We start from the raw sequence: 19,457 nt of genomic DNA, 5'->3' as shown, positions 1-19,457 counted from the left end.
GTCATTCCACGTCAAATCGACCAATAGTTGGACTCGACCCCTTTCGATTTGGATAAATTTTGGTCAGAAGTTTTCTTTTATCCTATAACGAAGTTCTGCCAAAGGAAAAAATTAAAAAATTTTTTTCAAAAGTTATGCAAAATCCAAAATTTCACTATTTTCCATATTTTTTAAACTTATGTTTTAAAAATCTCGAAAACTATTGCAATTAAAAAAATTGCTTATGGTAAACTTTAAAGGGGATACTTGGGGCTATTAAAAAAAAATTTCCAAAAATTCTGAAAAATCTCCAATTTGTGAAATTTTTGAATTTTTGAAAATTGTCAAAATTGACCGTCGACAATAAATTTTTGGCTCAAATTTTTGTGTACTACCTTGTACCAATCTTAAAAGATCCTGAAATTTTTGGAACTGTGTTTTTGTTTTTCAAAAATATGAATTTTGAAATTTGTTAAAAAAAAATTTTTTCTTAATTTTTTTTTTTTTTTTAATCAGTTTGGCAAATCGCGTAATTTTGATATTTTGAACAGTTGAAATTTCATTTAGTGGCATAATGATGAGAAAAAAAACATTAATGACATTTTTTGGGATCATTTTCAAAATAAAACTCGTAAAAAAAATGATACTGACACCTGTATTATCATTTGATGTTAAAGTAGAAGAAGTTGTGACATCTGTGGCGTGACGTTTGAATCTTTACGTGTAAGATAAAGTTAACCTTTCTGATTTTTATTTCGAAGACAGTCATCATTCTAAGTAAGTGTCTAGAAATAACTCTTTCTTCAAATTCTAAACTTATAACAATTATCTTATCAAGTGTTTAATCTGAAGACATTATCTAATTAAAAGTTTTATTGCTGAATAACTAGGAGCTTAGTGATGGAAAATAAAAAGTGTTCGATTGGATTATTTAAGAATGAAATATGCTCTGAAGAAAAATTTATTAATTGCAAAGATTTTTCTGACGAAGATCAGATTACTCTGAATTCTAGAAGTGGTACAGACGTTAGTTTTATTTGCTCTCAACATGACAAACAGTATCGTATCAAATATACTTCAAATCAAAAATCTTGTGCTGATCCCTTTAAACTTCATGACAGTATAGTTCGTAAATCTTTGAGACCAGTCAGTTTAAAATTGTTCGAACAGTGTAAGATTAGGTTACCTTCCATTATACCGGGAAGTAAACTATGCATTTCGTGTACTAAAAGAGTCTATAGTGAATTACCAGAACATCAAAATGAAGTTGAAATATTTGAAAACTGTGAATGTCGAAGAAAGTCAACTAGTTGAGAGTGTCTCTGAAGATTCCGTTTCCAATTCATCAAAACAAATAGAATCTATTCCAAAATTCCTTCAGCATGATTTTATTGCTCGTCAACAGGCTGAATTTTTTCAAACTACGAAAAAGAATCTCGAAGTTGGACAAGTACTTGTTGTTGCTGACTTCTCGGAAAATTACTCATTTTTACTTCAAAACAGGGTCCAAGGAGCTTATTGGAATAATAGTCAAGCGACAATCCATCCATTTGCTTGCTATTATAGATCCATTGATGAAAATGTCGACAATATAGTACCTCTAAATTTGATAATCATTTCAGACAACTTGACGCATAATACAACAGCAGTTTATAGTTTCCAGGAAGTACTGACATCGTTTCTGAAAAATAAAATCCCAGACATTTCTAAAATAATTTATTTTTCGGATGGTGCAGCATCTCAATATAAAAATCGGTACAATTTGCTGAACTTGCTGCATCATGAGGAAGATTTTCAAATACCAGCGGAATGGCATTATTTTGCAACTTCACATGGAAAAGGTCCAAGTGATGGTTTAGGCGGAACATTAAAACGGAAGGTTGACAGAGCCAACCTCCAATCTAAAGCTGACGACCAAATTCAAACACCTGATGAGCTATTCCAATGGGCAAAAGAAAATGTTTACGGAATCAATTGTGACTTTGTTTCAAATGAGCAGATTCAGCGTACTCAAAAAAAACTTAACCAGAGATTTAAAAATGCTCTGCCAGTACAAGGAATCCGAAATTGTCATGCCGCTATTCCCATTTCAAGCGATGTGATGAGAGTAAAAACCTCATCCTCATCTGAGGAAGGAAAGGATTTCCGGTTAAAAAATACAGATATCTACGAGTTCGTTGAAGAACCAGATATTAAAAGCAGGTAAAAATCTGAAATTTCTGTGTTAGTACTTTATCTATTTTAAGTTTGGATTTAAAGATTTAAGTCATATTAACATTTTTCAGGTTAAGAAAAAGAAAAGGAGCAACAGCAGTAACTGAAAAATTGAAGAAAAAAAAATTTTCGTAACAGAATGTCAAGTAAACTTACACGTAAAAAGCCCTATTAAATAAATTAATAACCAATAATAAACAAATATCATTAATGTTTTTTTTCTCATCATTATGCCACTAAATGAAATTTCAACTGTTCAAAATATCAAAATTACGCGATTTGCCAAACTGATTAAAAAAAAAAAAAATTTAAGAAAAATTTTTTTAACAAATTTCAAAATTCATATTTTTGAAAAACAAAAACACAGTTCCAAAAATTTCAGGATCTTTTAAGATTGGTACAAGGTAGTACACAAAAATTTGAGCCAAAAATTTATTGTCGACGGTCAATTTTGACAATTTTCAAAAATTCAAAATTTCACAAATTGGAGATTTTTCAAAATTTTTTTTTGGAAATTTTTTTTTTTTATAGCCCCAAGTATCCCCTTTGAAGTTTACCATAAGCGATTTTTTTAATTGCAATAGTTTTCGAGATTTTTAAAACATAAATTTAAAAAATATGGAAAATAGTGAAATTTTGGATTTTGCATAACTTTTGAAAAAAATTTTTTTAATTTTTTCTTTTGGCAGAACTTCGTTATAGGATAAAAGAAAACTTTTGACCAAAATTTATCCAAATCGAAAGGGGTCGAGTCCAACTATTGGTCGATTTGACGTGGAATGACCCATATATAAATATATGAAAAATTGATGTGGGTACTCAAACGAAAGGTCTTGATGAGTGTAAGATCGGGATGAGCTTATATCTTTGATAATGTCAATAGTTCTCAAGATACAAGGTCGTTTTTTAATTATGTTAAATTGTACTGTACTTTCTTAAATATTGAGGTTTTTTAAGATCTAAGCTCATCCCGATGTTACACTCATCAAGAGCTTTCATTTGAGTATCCACATGCATTTTGATATATTTTTCATATATAATATATTTAAATATATGAAAAATTGATGTGGGTACTCAAATGAAAGGTCTTGATGACTGTAACATCGGGATGAGCTTATATCTTTAAAAATGTCAATAGTTCACGAGATACAAGGTCATTTTTATAATATTAAAAATTTTTTTTTTAATATTAGATCAATAATTTTAATAATTTATTGAAAATAAAAAAGTATTTTACAAATTTTTTTAAATTTGCCTTAATATAAAAAAAAATTATAATTTAAATTGATAAAAAATTTGATTCATACACATAAAAATAAATAATTGAAAAATTTTTAAATAAAAAAAAAAAAAAAGTTACATATAGTAATAAAAAAAATGCAATTATACCTTAAAAAAAGCTCTAGAAATTAAAAACTCAATACTGCAAAAATTTTAAATCCAATTTTTGGTATTTTAAATTAGTAATTATAAAAAAAAATTGGTCTAATTGATAAAAATAATTTCTATTTAATTAAAATAACGCTTTTATAAAAAAATTTAAAGAAATTCCATACTTGTCTTTTTCCACAAAATAACTTAGAATCTAAACTAAAAGTTCGACACACTATCCGCTACAAGTAAATACCATGTCAGCGAAAGGCCGTTAGATCACGAAGGCTCTACACCTTGTAGGGGGCAATATAACCAGTCAAGTCACCGAGTCCATTGATGTCTCAAGACGAAACTACTGTATTACGAGGTAAATCATGCGGTAACAAACCAAATAAAATTTACCGTAATAAATAGAATAGAAACAAACTAAAACCTCAATATAAAGACGAAAAAATAACAAATTGATCTCCAAAATAACGGACATAATGTCGTTGGCATGGAAGCATACACTTACGTTGCATCAAATTTTTCCAGCTACCGTAAATCGCTTTAATGCATTTGTCCAGCGGACTGAGACTCCCTGGAGCATTGTGGGATCCGAAATTTCCAGATTTCTTGGCACGTAAATTTCCTTCCGATTGACTCCTGAATAGATTGGTCCTGGGGAAATGAATCTCGTCTTGGCTGGTGGTGTAGGAAGCGCGGGACCGCGGCCTCGCTGGATGAAGATGCGGTTTAATAACCTTGCACTGGGACTCCTTATAGTTATCTCGGACTGAATTTCCACCCGAAGATGAGAATGAGAACGAAGATGAAGATGCAGAGCCCGGGAACGGCATCCACGACTCAATTGCCGGGTCACGGAAGCTCAGGTATGTCGAGGAGAGCTTCTTGGATCTCGCGAGAAACCGCTTACCTGGGGGCAGCGGCGGGGGGCCCATCAGACAACTCGACACCGAAGTAATGGCCATCGTTGTTCACTTCACTCCTTATATGACACCAGTTTCTCGGATCGGCTACTTTTATTTATGTATTTATTATTATGTTGGAGTCTACAGTAAGATCGAGCTATCTCACATCTACCTATTGGCCAGCTAAGCGAGTAGAGCCGACAACTTGTACTTTGAGTGGGTGATGTTGTAGCTATTTCTTGGTATTTAATGCCGTCACAGCCTCAATAAACTACACGCTGATTGCGATGCTACACATAATAATGATATGAGTTAATATAATGCTGTAGAAACTAACTCGGTTAGCTCGTAATCTGCTGATAACTGATGCCAAGCTTATCGCTCGGTAGTTTTCATCGATTTAGTGATTAACCCCGCACTCGCGGCACACTGTCTGATGTATGTTCTTATCGTAAACTCACCATTATTATGATAATAATCGGTGGAATTTGGCCTGTTTTACATTATGGAAGTATTAATAATAACAGTGAATATTTGTAGGCCATCTGTGGGAATTTTAAATTGATTTTTTTCACAAAAAAACTAATAATAATTTTATAATTAGAGAAAACATTTCAAGGAATTGAGAGAAGTTTTATTTGTAAGAAAAAAAAATTATTTTGAAAAAAAATGGGGATTGGAATCAAGCCGGGAATCGAACCCGGACATTTCTAAACACTTGTTAAGCGCTCTGAAAGTTAAGCTATCATCAATAACACTGAATATTTGTAAGCTATCTGTGGGAATTTTAAATGGAAAAAATTGATTTTTTTATGAAAAAATTATTCACAAAATAATTAATAATGATTTTATAAATAGAGAGAACATTTAAAGGAATTGAAAGAATTTTTATTTGTAAGAAAAAAAATTGTTTTGAAAAAAAATGGAGATTGGAATCAAGCCGGGAATTGAACCCGGATCTTTTTAAATGCTTGTTAAGCACTCTGAAAGTTAAGCTACCAGACTTAGGGCCACCTACGGATTTCCGGCGAATTTTTTACAGTAACCTTTTGCACATTTAATTAGACACTTTGTAATGTTTTGTATTTTAAGAAAAAAAAAAGTCTTAGTTTCTAGAACTGAGGGAAGAAAACACAAAACTTGACTAACTTTTTGAGGTAAATTATTCATAAAATTTCGTCGAGATCAAAATTTAAAAAAAAGAACCTTTTTGCACATTTATAAACGTCACTGGAGAATATTTTATAACCAAGATTTGGTATTTAAGGGGAGAAAGAGTATTTCTTGAACTGAAGGGGAAGAAAACTGCGAACTTAATTAACTTATCGAGGTAAAATAGTAAAATATTTGTTTGTTTGTCTGAAAAGCTTAGATTAAACGGCCGCGCGATTGTAACTGACTGAAAGTTCTGGGTTTGGAGTCATTTGCTGGGTGTATCCGTGAAACCGCGGTAGTAATGGTAGACGGCGGATACGTAAGTATGTATGCGTATAATGTGTATTATAATACACTGTAACTGAGTCCAGGTAAGTTGGACGGGCTGTTGGATTAAAAAGGGACCCACGGGTCGCGGGACGAGGCCGAAGGTGGGTAAACGAGTCGGATAAGCGTAGGTCGAGCTCACCAGCGTAGGTTTTTTGATAATAATGATGATATTAGTATAACGACGGCGAGGAAAAATTTGAATACATGAATATGAATACGACTCGATAAAATGAGTAGAAAAATAATTAGTAAAGTAATAAGCAATAAATATTTAAGTGGTACTACCAGACCTGTGTACAGGCGCCGACGTCGCTGATGTACGACTGAGATACTGCTCGGGTGATCGAGTGAAAAAGGAAGTGGGGAAGAAAAAAATACCTGGTGGGGTGGATGGATGTGTGTAGATTCATTGATGATCAGAGTTTCGCAATGAAAAACATAAAACAGGTCGCTGGTAGCGGAATATTGTATGTAAGTTGGCCATTATCCATTGCCCATTGCAAGCATAGAAGACGCTCGGAAGGTCGACGGCCTTAACAACAATTTCATCTACATCACCAGCATCTGAGTCAGAATGTCAGAGTAGTTTGTAATGTGTTCCGGCTCAAATCTTAAATTTATACAGACGATGCGCCTTTGATTCTTGTCTGCCCAGCACCACCAATGCTTCTTTTTGTGCAAACCCGGAAGAGTTTAACTATAATGAAAGATTGAGAGAAATAAAGAGGATACAAGACAGATGTGTTATTTCGCGGGTGATGGGAAAAGACTCTGTCTTTACTTTCTGGGCAGCCTCAAGGCGCTAAACCTATGTCAGTGTATTTAGAACAGAGGGATGCCATCGATGATACTTGGGATGCCTCGGGCGCTCTTCCTTTGCCATAGATCCCTTCAGACGATCAAATATTCTTTTCATTATTTATGGTAAAGTTTATTGTTTTTTTTTGTGGATCTATGCCACTTGGTTGGTTGTGTTTTACCTGCCAAGTGTTTTTTTTTCTTTTTTGGTGGAACAGAAATTTATTTAAGGTAATTTGTTACTTAATTTAAATTGTTTTTGGTAATTATTTAAATTTAGAAGCCAGTAAATTGAAATGGAAAGTGAAGGTCAGGTTTGATCTTTTTGGAGATAGACAAGATTATCGACATTAAAAATAGTTGTTAAATTAAATTTAGTATCATAATATTGAATATTTTTATTTTTGATTGATTTTTACTCTTAAAAAACATTATTTTTAAAAAAAAGATATATTTTTTGATCAAAAATGAAATTATTATGAAGAATAATTTTTAATTTAATTCAAGAATTTTTTTACAATATTATTTTGTGGCCAGGATATTCATATAATAAAATTGGTTTTTTAAGTTAAATTTAGTGTCATTACAAACGTCTTGACTTGAATTTGTACCTTTTTAAGGTTTCATATCATTCTTATTGATAGTCAATTTATTATGATAAGTATTTAGGCTGCATTCGAAAATATTCTATTTCTAGATACATAATTAAAAAATGACCTTGTATCTTGTGAACTATTGACATTTTTAAAGATATAAGCTCATCTCGATGTTATACTCATCGAGCCCTTTCATTTGAGTACCCACATCAATTTTTCATGTATATTTTATATATTTATATATTTTACAAATATCATATATATAAAATATATAAAAAATGACATGTGGGTACTCAAATGAAAGGTCTCGATGAGTGTATTATCAAAATAAGTTTATATCTTAAAAAATGTCAATAATTAAAAAATGACATTGTATCTTGTCAACTAATGATATTTTTAAAGATATAAGCTCATCCTGACATAACACTCATCGAGACCTTTCATTTGAGTACACACATCAATTTTTCATATATTTATATATATTATATATATGTATATATGAAAAATATATCAAAATGCATGTGGGTACTCAAATGAAAGCTCTTAATCAGTGTAACATCGGGATGAGCTTATATCTTTAAAAACGTCAATATTTAAGAAAGTACAGTGCAATTTAATAAAATTCATTATTTAATAAAGTAAAATTTTATTTATTTATAGTTTACAATTCACTGCAGTCATATAGTGATTGCAAGGTTGCTAGTTTTTAAAATATTTTTCATAAATCAAGTAATTTTTTCCCCCTGTAATAATTGGAACAAAATTACTCCTCAATTTTTCCCAGTAAATATAATAATCATATTAAAATTATTTGCGTTTATATATTATGATTAAATAATTTCCATAATAAAAAGTACAAGCTGTCGAACAATAATCGTAATTACCTCGGTATCAACCAGCCCATTCACACGACACGCCAATAATACACACATTCTCAACACATCAGTCAAGTTAAGTGTTCGTATATGGAAGTAAAAAGTTACAAAACTTGATTTGTATATCGAGGATGTTACACATTTAATTTGTGTAATAATAATTTAAAACACATCCAAGGTTTTGAAACGTGAGAACTTATTATTGGAAAGAAATTTTCGACTAAAATACGTAATGTATAATAAAGATTGTGAAATAAGTGCAAGTATTGCAGCACCTGGGTAAAAAATCAAAAAGGAAACATGCAAGGCCTCCATTAATAAATTCAGAGGGCGAAAGAATTAAAAGTGGTTTTGCGAAAATGAAATGTAGCTAGAGACAATTGCGTATCGTTGATGGTTTCTCAGTCGGAAGTCAACGGGGTTTGCAGTTGCAAGTAGACGTATTATAAACAGCCACAATTGTATTGCAAGGGTAGCGAATAGTATGGAGTAAGAACAAGATGGAAAATAGGGAGTAGGAAGAACCGAACAAGAAACAACACCAGGAGAATTGTCGCGGTCGATACGCCCATTGTCTCTATTTTCCACCTTCCCACTTTGTTTCCGGTTTCTTTACCAAGAGCAATGCTATATTCTCCCTCCTGGGTCTTCATATTCAATGCTTGAACAAGTATCATGTCCTTTCACCCTCTGAGTACACACCCTGTGCTCTTATCGATAAGAACCTAGCATAGCAGGTGAACGTTTTCGCCTGGCAAAATTGTTATTTCTTCTCCGCCAGCCCCTTAATTATTTTTTACAGTCCCGAAATTAGCTCTCGTTTGCATAAAAAATGATCTGGGTCTCATCTTTACAAAATTTATCAGAATTCGTAAACGACCGTGCCCGTAGTTGTAAGCACAACTCGTTTATTAAACGCCAGAAATTTTCTACCCGACTTTTATTTAAGTTAATCTTTTTATTGCCGAGCTAAAGAAGAAAGAAGAAATAAGTAAAAAATATGATAAAAGAGAGCGAGGATTAAGCAACTCGATACCAAGAACGGAAGGTTGTACCCGTCCTGGTCTCTTCGACACATCTTGCATCTCGCCTTAAATTATAAATACATTTATCTTGTACGGTCTTGACACTAGACGGTTAACTCTGGACTGCAGACTACTGTCCTTATGGTACGTGCTGAGGTTTATATATTATTTGCTACATAACGCTGCTCTGTTCTATTTTCAGTGCTCTGTTTATGGTTGGCTCTCTACTTTACTCCCGAGGCAGGCAAATTGTATGATTATCCGCCTCGAGTCGAGTCAAGCCCGTTACCCTGCCGAGAGCAAGTTCCGGTCTACGCCCTGGCTCTACCCAAAATAAATCGAACCGAGGGTGATTACGGTAAAAAGCACGAGAATTTACTTTTAAGAACTCAAATTATAATTAACTTACGTTTGAGGTTTATGGTGGGAACATCTTATGGAAAGATTTATTTAGTCGAAGAAGATGGAGTGGACTTTTTTTTTTACTAATTACTGTATTTTTTTGATAGAACAAGCATTTAAAAATACTAGCGACCTTGCAGTCACTATGTGACTGTCGTGAGTTGTGAACTATAAATAAATAAAATTTTGCTTTATTGAATAATGACTTTTGTTAAATTGCACTGTACTTTCTTAAATATTGACGTTTTTAAAGATATAAGCTCATCCCGATGTTACACTCATCGAGAGCTATCATTTGAGTACCCACATGCATTTTCATATATTTTTCATATATAGATATATATATAGTATATATAAATATATGAAAAATTGATGTGGGTACTTGAATGAAAGGTCTTAATGAGTGTAATGTCGGGGTGAGCTGATATCTTTAAAAATATCATTAGTTGACGAGATACAGTGTCATTTCTAAATTATTGACATTTTTTAAGATATAAACTCATTTCGATATTACACTCATCGAAACCTTTCATTTGAGTACCTACATGGCATTTTTCATATATTTTATATACATGTGGTATTTGTGAAATATTTAAATATATAAAATATATGAAAAATTGATGTGGGTACTCAAATGAAAGGTCTCGATGAGTGTAATGTCAGGGTGAGCTTATATCTTTAAAAATGTCAATATTTCACAGGATATTTATTAAATTGCACTGTACTTTCTTAACTATTGATATTTTTAAAGATATAAGCTCATTCCAATGTTACATTCATCAAGAGCTTTCATTTGAGTACCCACATGTATTTTCATATATTTTTCATATATACATATATATAATATATATAAATATATAAAAAATTGATGTGGGTACTCAAATGAAAGGTCTCGATGAGTGTAACATCGAGATGAACTTATATTTTTAAAAATGTCAATAGTTCACGAGATACAAGGTAATTCCTTAATTATGTATCTAGAGATAGAGTATTTTCGAATGTAGCCTAAATACTTATCATAAATTGACTATTGGTGAGAAAGGCACAATTTCAGGTCTCGACCTTTCCAACGATACCAAATATAACCATCAAAACCTATTGTATCATATCAATACACTGGCCACCAAATTTTTTTATTTAATAATTTTAAATTGATAAAATTTGAGTCTAAAATATGATAAAAAATTCACTATTTTACATTTAATTATTTTATTATCAATTATATCAAAATATCTTCATAAATTGCTAAAAAAAAAAAGAATTATAAATAAAAATTTAATCTTTAAAAAAAATTCCTTAATAACTGACCTGTAAATAATCCTTAACAAATAACAACTTTCTCCTATCCACCATCAAACTATTTACTAAATATTAAAAACCCTCATCAACCCTTATCAGCTTGACGAGCTGTTAAAATTTATCAACTGTTAATTACCCAGTATTTTTCTAATCCCCTTCTATCGGCAGGGATGTATACGCTCTTTCTCCTTCGCTTAATTTAATAATATTTTTTATTCTCAGTTGATCGCCGCCCATAGAATATAAAATAACAACTTGAACCACAACACCGTCGGGGGATGAAGCCGTTAACTCTTAAAGGACTTGTAATTTTTTTGAACGGCTCCCGGCTCCGGCTCGCAGTGAAGATGCAACTCAAAGTTATGCGGTTTAATATTATTATTTTTATTTTTATTATTATCATCATCACCGTATTCCCTCGAGGCATGCATAGCATCCTTGAGATGAGAAGACTGAGAACAGCTCGTAAAAATTCATCGAAAACTTAACTCTGTTCTGGTTCTGGGCGAGGCCGTTATTCGCGTGCCATAATTGCTCGAGGAAAGGAGCGATTCGCGAAAATTTATTGCAAAGACGAGAGGAATAAAAAGCGCCATAAAGAGGGAGGACAATACATATAACATCCCATATAATATTTATAAAAAATATAAGAGGAGAAGAAGGGAGAATTAAGCATAAAGTATGCTTGCTGAGGATAATATAAATTTATAATGTACAAAGACACGACTGAGGTTTCCAGCTGTATTTGGCACATTACATGCTCGTACAATCCCAACATAATCACAATCACGATATCGAACATCCAACGATACATCGGTCTACTCACTAGCTACACGCTTTGAGGAGGACGTCATGTGCATGCCAATATACGCACACCAGTTTATGTTTCATTACAAATGTATTTATTACACACATGTATGTAAGGGTATACATAATAGTACACGCACGATAGACACGTGTATAAGTGCGCATGACAGGTCCTTGTTCTGATCGGTTGGCTTACCAACCGAGAATAATTCACTGATAAAGGGATTTATTAATTGGTAATTCATTTTTTATTAGATAAGATTTACTGACATTTATAATCATTAATCAGGATTTAATATTGGTTTAAAATAAAGATCTTAAAATTCTTTTAAGAATTAAGAGAAAATTTTTTGAATCAAAAAATTAATTTTGAAGAATTTTATTGATTTGGATCAAGATGAAAAATTTTTAAATCAAGTAAAATTTACTTAAAGCAAGAAAAATTTTTTAATTTAAGAATTTTTTTAGTCACATCAGATAATTAAATTCTTTAACATTATCTACTTGATTCAAGTAATTTTTTTTCTGTGTATGTGAAATTTTTTTAGAACCAAATTTTGAATAATCACACTGAAAAAAAAATTAACTTGATTCGAGAGAAAAATTCTTGAACTAAGAAAATAATTTTGAAGAGGTTAATTATCTTGAATCAAGACAAAAAATTCTTGAATTAAGTAAAATTTCCTTAAATCAAACAAAATTTATTAGTTCAAGAATTTTTCTACTCAATTGAAGAAGATTAAGTTCTTCAAAATTATTTATTTGATTAAAATTAATTTTTCTTTTGTGTACTTAATTAACACAATATACTTGATTCAAAAACATTTTTTTTCTTTGCAGCAATAAAAAAACGATTTAATTTTAAAAATACAAATTTTTTCATAAAATTTCACAATTTTTTTGTTATAATTATTAATTTAGAATTTATTTCACAAAATAACATTTTTTTAATCATTATTCGAGTTTTTGAAAGATTTTAATTACAAAATATCAACAGCCAATTGATAAATTGTTTATTAAACACATATACTAATTGTTACTAAATATTTCTTTCGATTTTTGAGTAAAAATTTTGTTTTGACCTTTTTTTTTAATTTGAATAGGTAAAAAATTGCAACAAATCAAATTGATAATTTAAAAACTAAAATGAACAATTACAGAATGTTTGATCAATTATTAATTCTATCAGTGCATAATAAATTCGTCTTGTGTTCTATTAATCTCCTAACTCAGCATGCAATCTCTAGGATATGATACGCCGATTCCTTATCCGCATGTAAATCCAATTCAGGACTTACATTGCCTTGCATTAACGCATTCCGTCTCTGTCTAAGAGTATTATCTTCCTTGCTTGAAGATTATGCGACAGAGAAGACATAGACTATTCCATCAAGCCTCATCTCAAGACTATGATCCAGAAATGGATGTTATCGAAAATCTAATAGCAATAGCAATAGCAATTAACATGAAGCTATAAGGATTTTCAATCAAAATCCCGATCCGGGATGAGCGGAATGAGTGCTCAAACAAAGACATAGCCTGTAATCAAAAGCATTTGGCACAATAATAATGATTCATCCTTGTCAGCATCTGCACAAAGTGCTGCATAGTCTTCTGATGGAGTTTGTCGAGTGTCCTCGTACTGTTTCGTCACAGCTGCCGCAGTGAGTTCCAAGTACAGAATAACGTATGTTGATGTTGATTCATAGAACACGACTCGGGACGCGGGGGCATATAACATCTTATTTACATACGTATGTACATATAAGACAGATAGGTATGCGATGCAAAAATACGGATAATGTACATGTTGTTTCAACGAGCGTACTCGCATACGAGGCCTAACGATATATGTTAACTTCGGATTATAATTGGAGTTATGTTCTTCCTGTATGTTGTTTATGGTTATGATTCTCTTGAGAGAATTTTAAATTGTTTATGTAGCGAGATTTGAATTTTGAATTCAATTGCTCTACTTTTGATACTGTTTATCTGTTTTGTAACTTCAATGCGGATTTTATTGATCTGTTAGCGGTGAATTAATTATTGACAGGTGTTTGGGGAAATTGGTCGTATTAATTGAAGTTTTATTTATGGATTTATCGTTGAAATTGAAGAAATTTAATCAATAATCAATAATTAAGACGAAAAGTTTCAGAATTATGAATCTATTTTAATAAAAGATGAAATTATTTTGAAAATTAATCAATTTGAGTGATTATTCATGAGTAATTTTGTTTTGCTATTTTTGTTTTAATAATTAAGGAATACTTTTATGAAAAAAGGACTAAATTGAAGAAATTTAATCAATAATTAACAATTAAGGCAAAAAGTTTCAGATTTATGAATCTATTTTAATAAAAGATGAAATTATCTTGAAAATTAATCAATTTGAGTGATTATTCATGAGTAATTTTGTTTTGCTATTTTTGTTTTAATAATTAAGGAATACTTTTATGAAAAAAGGACTAAATTGAAGAAATTTAATCAATCATTAATAATTAAGACGAAAAGTTTCAGAATTTTGAATCTATTTTAATAAAAGATAAATTATTTTGAAAATTAATAAGTTTGGGTGATTATTCATGAGTAATTTTGTTTTGCTATTTTTGATTTAATAATTAAGGAATACTTTTATAAAAAAAGGACTAAATTGAAGAAATTTAATCAATCATTAATAATTAAGACGAAAAGTTTCAGAATTTTGAATCTATTTTAATAAAAGATAAATTATTTTGAAAATTAATCAATTTGAGTGATTATTCATGAGTAATTTTGTTTTGCTATTTTTGTTTTAATAATTAAGGAATACTTTTATGAAAAAAGGACGATATTAAAGGAATTTCATCAATAATTAATAATTAAGGCAAAAAGTATCAGAATTATGAATCTATTTTAATAAAAAAGAAGTTATTTTGAAAATTAATCAATTCGAGTGATTATTCATCAGTAATTTTGTTTTGCTATTTTTGATCTAATAATTAAGCATTACTTTTATGAAAAAAGGACTGAAATAACTGAATATTGATCATCGGAATTGATATGTCTTTAATAATGAAAAAGTTATAAATAACACAGTAGATTTGTTCTAATAAAAGATAATTTAATCAGTTTGAGTGTTTATTTGTTAATAATGTAATTTAAATATTTTGTTTTATTGATTATAAAGTTATTGATGAATAATATTGTCAAAATTAACTAAAATTTGTTTAAAATGAATCGATAATTATCAATAATAAAATTTTTTTAGAATATTGATTGAATTTCTCAGCAATAAAATTATTTTTGATCAACTGCAATAAAGTAGATCAACGAATTAAAGCAATGAATTTTTTTTGCAAGCATAATTTTGTTAAACGCTTGCATCAGCATATTGTAATTTTGACCGTATTAAGCAAGAAAATATTATTATTATTAGTATTGTATAAATAATGACAAAGCACCCAAGAATTTTCTTAGATAAAAAATCTATTTTTACGATTTTAGGCGATAGATAAAATTTTTTTGAACTGAAACTTCAACTTTATCGTTCAAATATTGATTTTTAACGATCAAATATGAATCATTAAATTTTTAGTCATTAGTAATTACGTAAGAATGTTTTAATAAATTTTTTTGAAGCACAGTGGAAAGAGTCTCGACAAAAATGCTGCAATAGTAAAATTATTATCACGCTTCTCTTATTTCGTTGTACGTATTAATAATTAATCAAATTCTTTGTAATTGTAAATTCAATACTGTTTATTGTATTGCATTGGGGATTATTGCATTCTTGGTATTGAGCAATAATCTTTGACAATGTGTTTACGCTATTGAAATTAAATGAAAATAACTCCAAGTGTCACGTACTGTTGATAAAGACCAGAAGTTTCAAATAAAATAAAATGAAAAAAATATTTTTATAGTCGTGATGAAGGTCGCAGGCTTTCCACCGTGTAAATACTTATCGCAAGTGAGTTAATGTATTTTCATGCTACCTGTAGAGGTGCTTTGTGTTGTGTATTATATATTAAATGCACTTTTTAAGCACGCTTCAGGAAAATGCATTCTAAAGGTTACTTTTTTTTGTTCTTATTCTTATTATTATCCTATTCTTTTCATTCTTTATTTATTTATATTTATATTCAAATTATTACACGTGTAACAAGTTGTTAGTCTTACACAGAGAAACATTAATTTGCTTATGCAAATTTATTCAAAAACTATTAAAAATAATTGACTATTTAAAAAAATTAATTTTTAATGAAAGGTCATTTATTTTTTTTCTAAGAAAAAAATCAAGAAATTAACATTTAAAAAAATTCTTTTTTTAAAAATCTGTTTGAGAATTTTTTTAAATATAATGACCAAAAAAATTTGTAAAAATCTAATTTTTAATTAAATTTTAGTTTTTTATGCTAAAAAAATTTTTTCTCAAAAAAAATTATTTAAATTTAAAAAAAAAATTTTTTTTATAAGAAAAAAAATTTATTGTATCAAAAATTAATAATAAAAAAATTTATTTTTTCAATTATTTTATTTTAAATTAACTTTAATAAGAAAAAAAATAAATAATAGTTTAAAAAAAATTTCACTATCATTTTTATGAGTTAAAATATTTTTTATCGTCAAAAATAAATAAAAAATTTGAACTTATAAATTTTTACTGGGATCAAAATATTATTCTTTAAGTTAAGAATAAAATTTTCCTTTCTACGCCCAACTGCATAAATATTAATAAGTACCGTAATTAATAAACAGTGTAGTAGTTGTATAGTAAGACCACTGAAAGAATTCACTGTTTAACGGCAAAGAGGAAGAGAATTAATCTAACGAGAATAAAAAACGCCTATCGAGATATCCACACACACACAAACACATTATAACTCATAAAGGTTAATATATATTATAAATTATAAGCATAGAGAAGAGATGATGACCATATCGGGATTACGCCGAAGCGTTCAATTATGATAAATCGTTATGTCCATCCAGACGGTCATATAATCTATTATATGCCCGATAATTAATATAAGATACCAGAGCCGGTATCACATCGGGTATGGCGCAGTATTAGAGTGTATGCAAATCCGGGACAATCCACGGCAGTCATGGATAAAAGTCGACTCATGCTCGACTCAGGATACGATCCTCAGGATAATAATGATGCCGATGTTAATAGCAACAATAATGACGCTGCAAGTGCTGATAATGGAAACGATAATAATAATTATAATACCCCAGAATAGATGGTAGTTAAATCTTCGATCTTCAATAACCCATCTCACCTTTCTCGCAAACTTTCACAGCTTTAAATTAACTTAATAAAACTTCCGTGCCTATCAATGTGACTCACAACTTTTAAGTTTTAATTTTTCTTTTCTTCTTTCTTCTTCTTTTCTTTGTCTTTGGTCTTATTCTATTTTATCTCATCCGGGAGAAAATTTTCGACGATTATAGATCCCGACTATATATAGATGCTAAGAATGAATAATATAAGCTGATAGAATTTATTAACTGTTAATAAATTCACTTATTTATCAATTTATTCTTTCATTTCTTCAATTTAATATTATTTTTAAAAAATTAAAATTTTTTAAAGTATTTTATCAGTTTTTATTTATAAAAATAATTTCAATCTATATCTAATACATTTTTTTATTAATTTAATTTATAAAAAATGCCAAAGTTTCTTATTCAAAAATCAAAATAAATTTTTTTAAATAATTAATTGAGTCAATAAATATCTATAAAATTATCTAGTGTAATTAACTATTGACATTTTTAAAGATATAAGCTCATCCTGATGTTACACTCGTCAAGACCTTTCATTTGAGTACCCACATCAATTTTTCATATATTTATATATATTATATATATATGTATATATGAAAAATATATGAAAATGCATGTGGGTACTCAAATGAAAGCTCTTGATGAGTGTAACATCGGGATGAGCTTATATCTTTAAAAATGTCAATAATTAAGAAGGTACATTACAATTTAATATAATTAAGAAATGACATTTTGTATTATCTTGTGAACTATTGACATTCTTAAAGATATAAGCTCACCCTGACATTACACTCATCAAGAGCTTTCATTTGAGTACCCACATCAATTTTTTATATATTTCTATATATTATATATATGTATATATAAAAAATATATGAAAATGCATGTGGGTACTCAAAGGAAAGCTCTTGATGAGTGTAACATCGGGATGAGCTTATATCTTTAAAAATGTCAATAATTAAGAAAATACAGTGCAATTTAACAAAAATCATTATTTAATAAAACAAAGTTTTATTTATTTATAGCTCACAAGTCTCGGCAGTCACATAGTGACTGCAAAGTTACTAATTTATAATAAAATTAATAAATCACATTAAATATCAACACTTTATAAATTTTAGAAGTTCAATTGATATAAATTAAATAATAAAATATACCTAAGTAGTGGACGCTTCCCTCGAAAATTCCAGAAGTTTTTAATTTAAATCCTCGAGTCCATCTGGCACGAGGACTTTTCACCAAATTTATATGTGCCAGAGTGAAAAGCAGGGACAATGCAAGCGAGGGAGGCCAGCACAGACCCACAGAAGAGTCCTTCCATTGGAGAATAGAAGTTAAGAGTAGGAGATAAAATATATATTAGAGAAGAACGGAAAGGATGCCTAGGAAATAAAGATAGTAATACAGCACTCACTGTCTAGTGCCACGTGCCCGTATACACACCATGAAAGCCTACTTCTCGCTCTTGTTCCCTTGTTCTTATGACATATACACACAGCTTCCTTCTTCCTTCCACTCTCTTTTACCTTCATAGATAGATATAGATATATGCCTGACTTCCATGCCCCTTTATATTTCCCCGGGTATTTATAACGCGCGTTCATTTTCGACGCAGCTTTTCCGGATGGCCGTCACAGCTGCAAAAGCTACTGTACACTCGGCTGAAGACGAAAACCATCCAGAGTAGCTTGCGTATATGTATATAGATCATCGTTCATCGGTAAAAGCAGCCCAGGAGAAATAAAGAGGGAAGAAAGATTTAAACTCTCTTTTCCATTGAACGGCTTACGGTCCAACTACCGGGGAATCGATACCTAATGCCCGACCGTCGCCATCACCATCACCATCCGATGCTCCGAGGACTTGGAAAGTCTCAAGAGTTCAATGAAATTTTGTTTTTTTTCTTCTAAATCTTGGTAATTATTGCTCGACTTGATAAGCTATTTTTAGAATGATAAAAAAATTAACTTGATTAAAAAAAAAATCAAGAATATCATTTTGGAGATTTTTATCATCTCAAATGATGTATAAAAATTGTTAAAAGAAGTTGAACTAGCAACCTTGCAGACGGCCGTGATTTGTGAACTATAAATAAATAAAATTTTGCTTTATTAAATAATGGCTTTTGTTAAATTGAACTGTACTTTCTTAAATATTGACGTTTTTAAAGATATAAGCTCATCCCGATGTTACACTTATCAAGAACTTTCATTTGAGTACCCACATGCATTTTCATGTATTTTTCATATATACATATATATATATATATAATATATATAAATATATGAAAAATTGATGTGGGTACTTAAATGAAAGCTATTGATGAGTGTAACATCGGGATGAGCTTATATCTTTAAAAATGTCAATAGTTTACGAGATAAAAGGTAATTTCTTAATTATGTATTTAGAGATAGAGCA

The 19,457-nt window shown here is 29.9% G+C and overlaps 1 protein-coding gene across 4 annotated transcripts in view; it reads right to left on the bottom strand.

Annotated features, from left to right (window-relative positions):
• Positions 1–19,457, bottom strand: part of LOC123259531 (caskin-2) — a 56,910-nt gene that overhangs the window by 20,958 nt on the left and 16,495 nt on the right. For 2 of the 4 annotated variants that reach the window (XM_044720095.1, XM_044720096.1), the window contains exon 1: positions 4,082–4,553. The exons of the other annotated variants lie outside the window; for them this stretch is intronic. In XM_044720095.1, coding sequence (XP_044576030.1) covers positions 4,082–4,538 — 457 coding nt within the window. In that variant the 5' untranslated portion in view covers positions 4,539–4,553. Of the gene's footprint in view, positions 1–4,081; positions 4,554–19,457 lie in introns of those variants that run through there. 4 annotated transcript variants of the gene reach the window in all.

Source organism: Cotesia glomerata, linkage group LG2 (genome assembly GCF_020080835.1).
Source record: "Cotesia glomerata isolate CgM1 linkage group LG2, MPM_Cglom_v2.3, whole genome shotgun sequence".
Taxonomy (NCBI): domain Eukaryota; kingdom Metazoa; phylum Arthropoda; class Insecta; order Hymenoptera; family Braconidae; genus Cotesia; species Cotesia glomerata.
The sequence above is the reverse complement of the archived record's forward strand: the minus strand, read 5'-3'. Positions and strand labels throughout refer to the sequence as shown.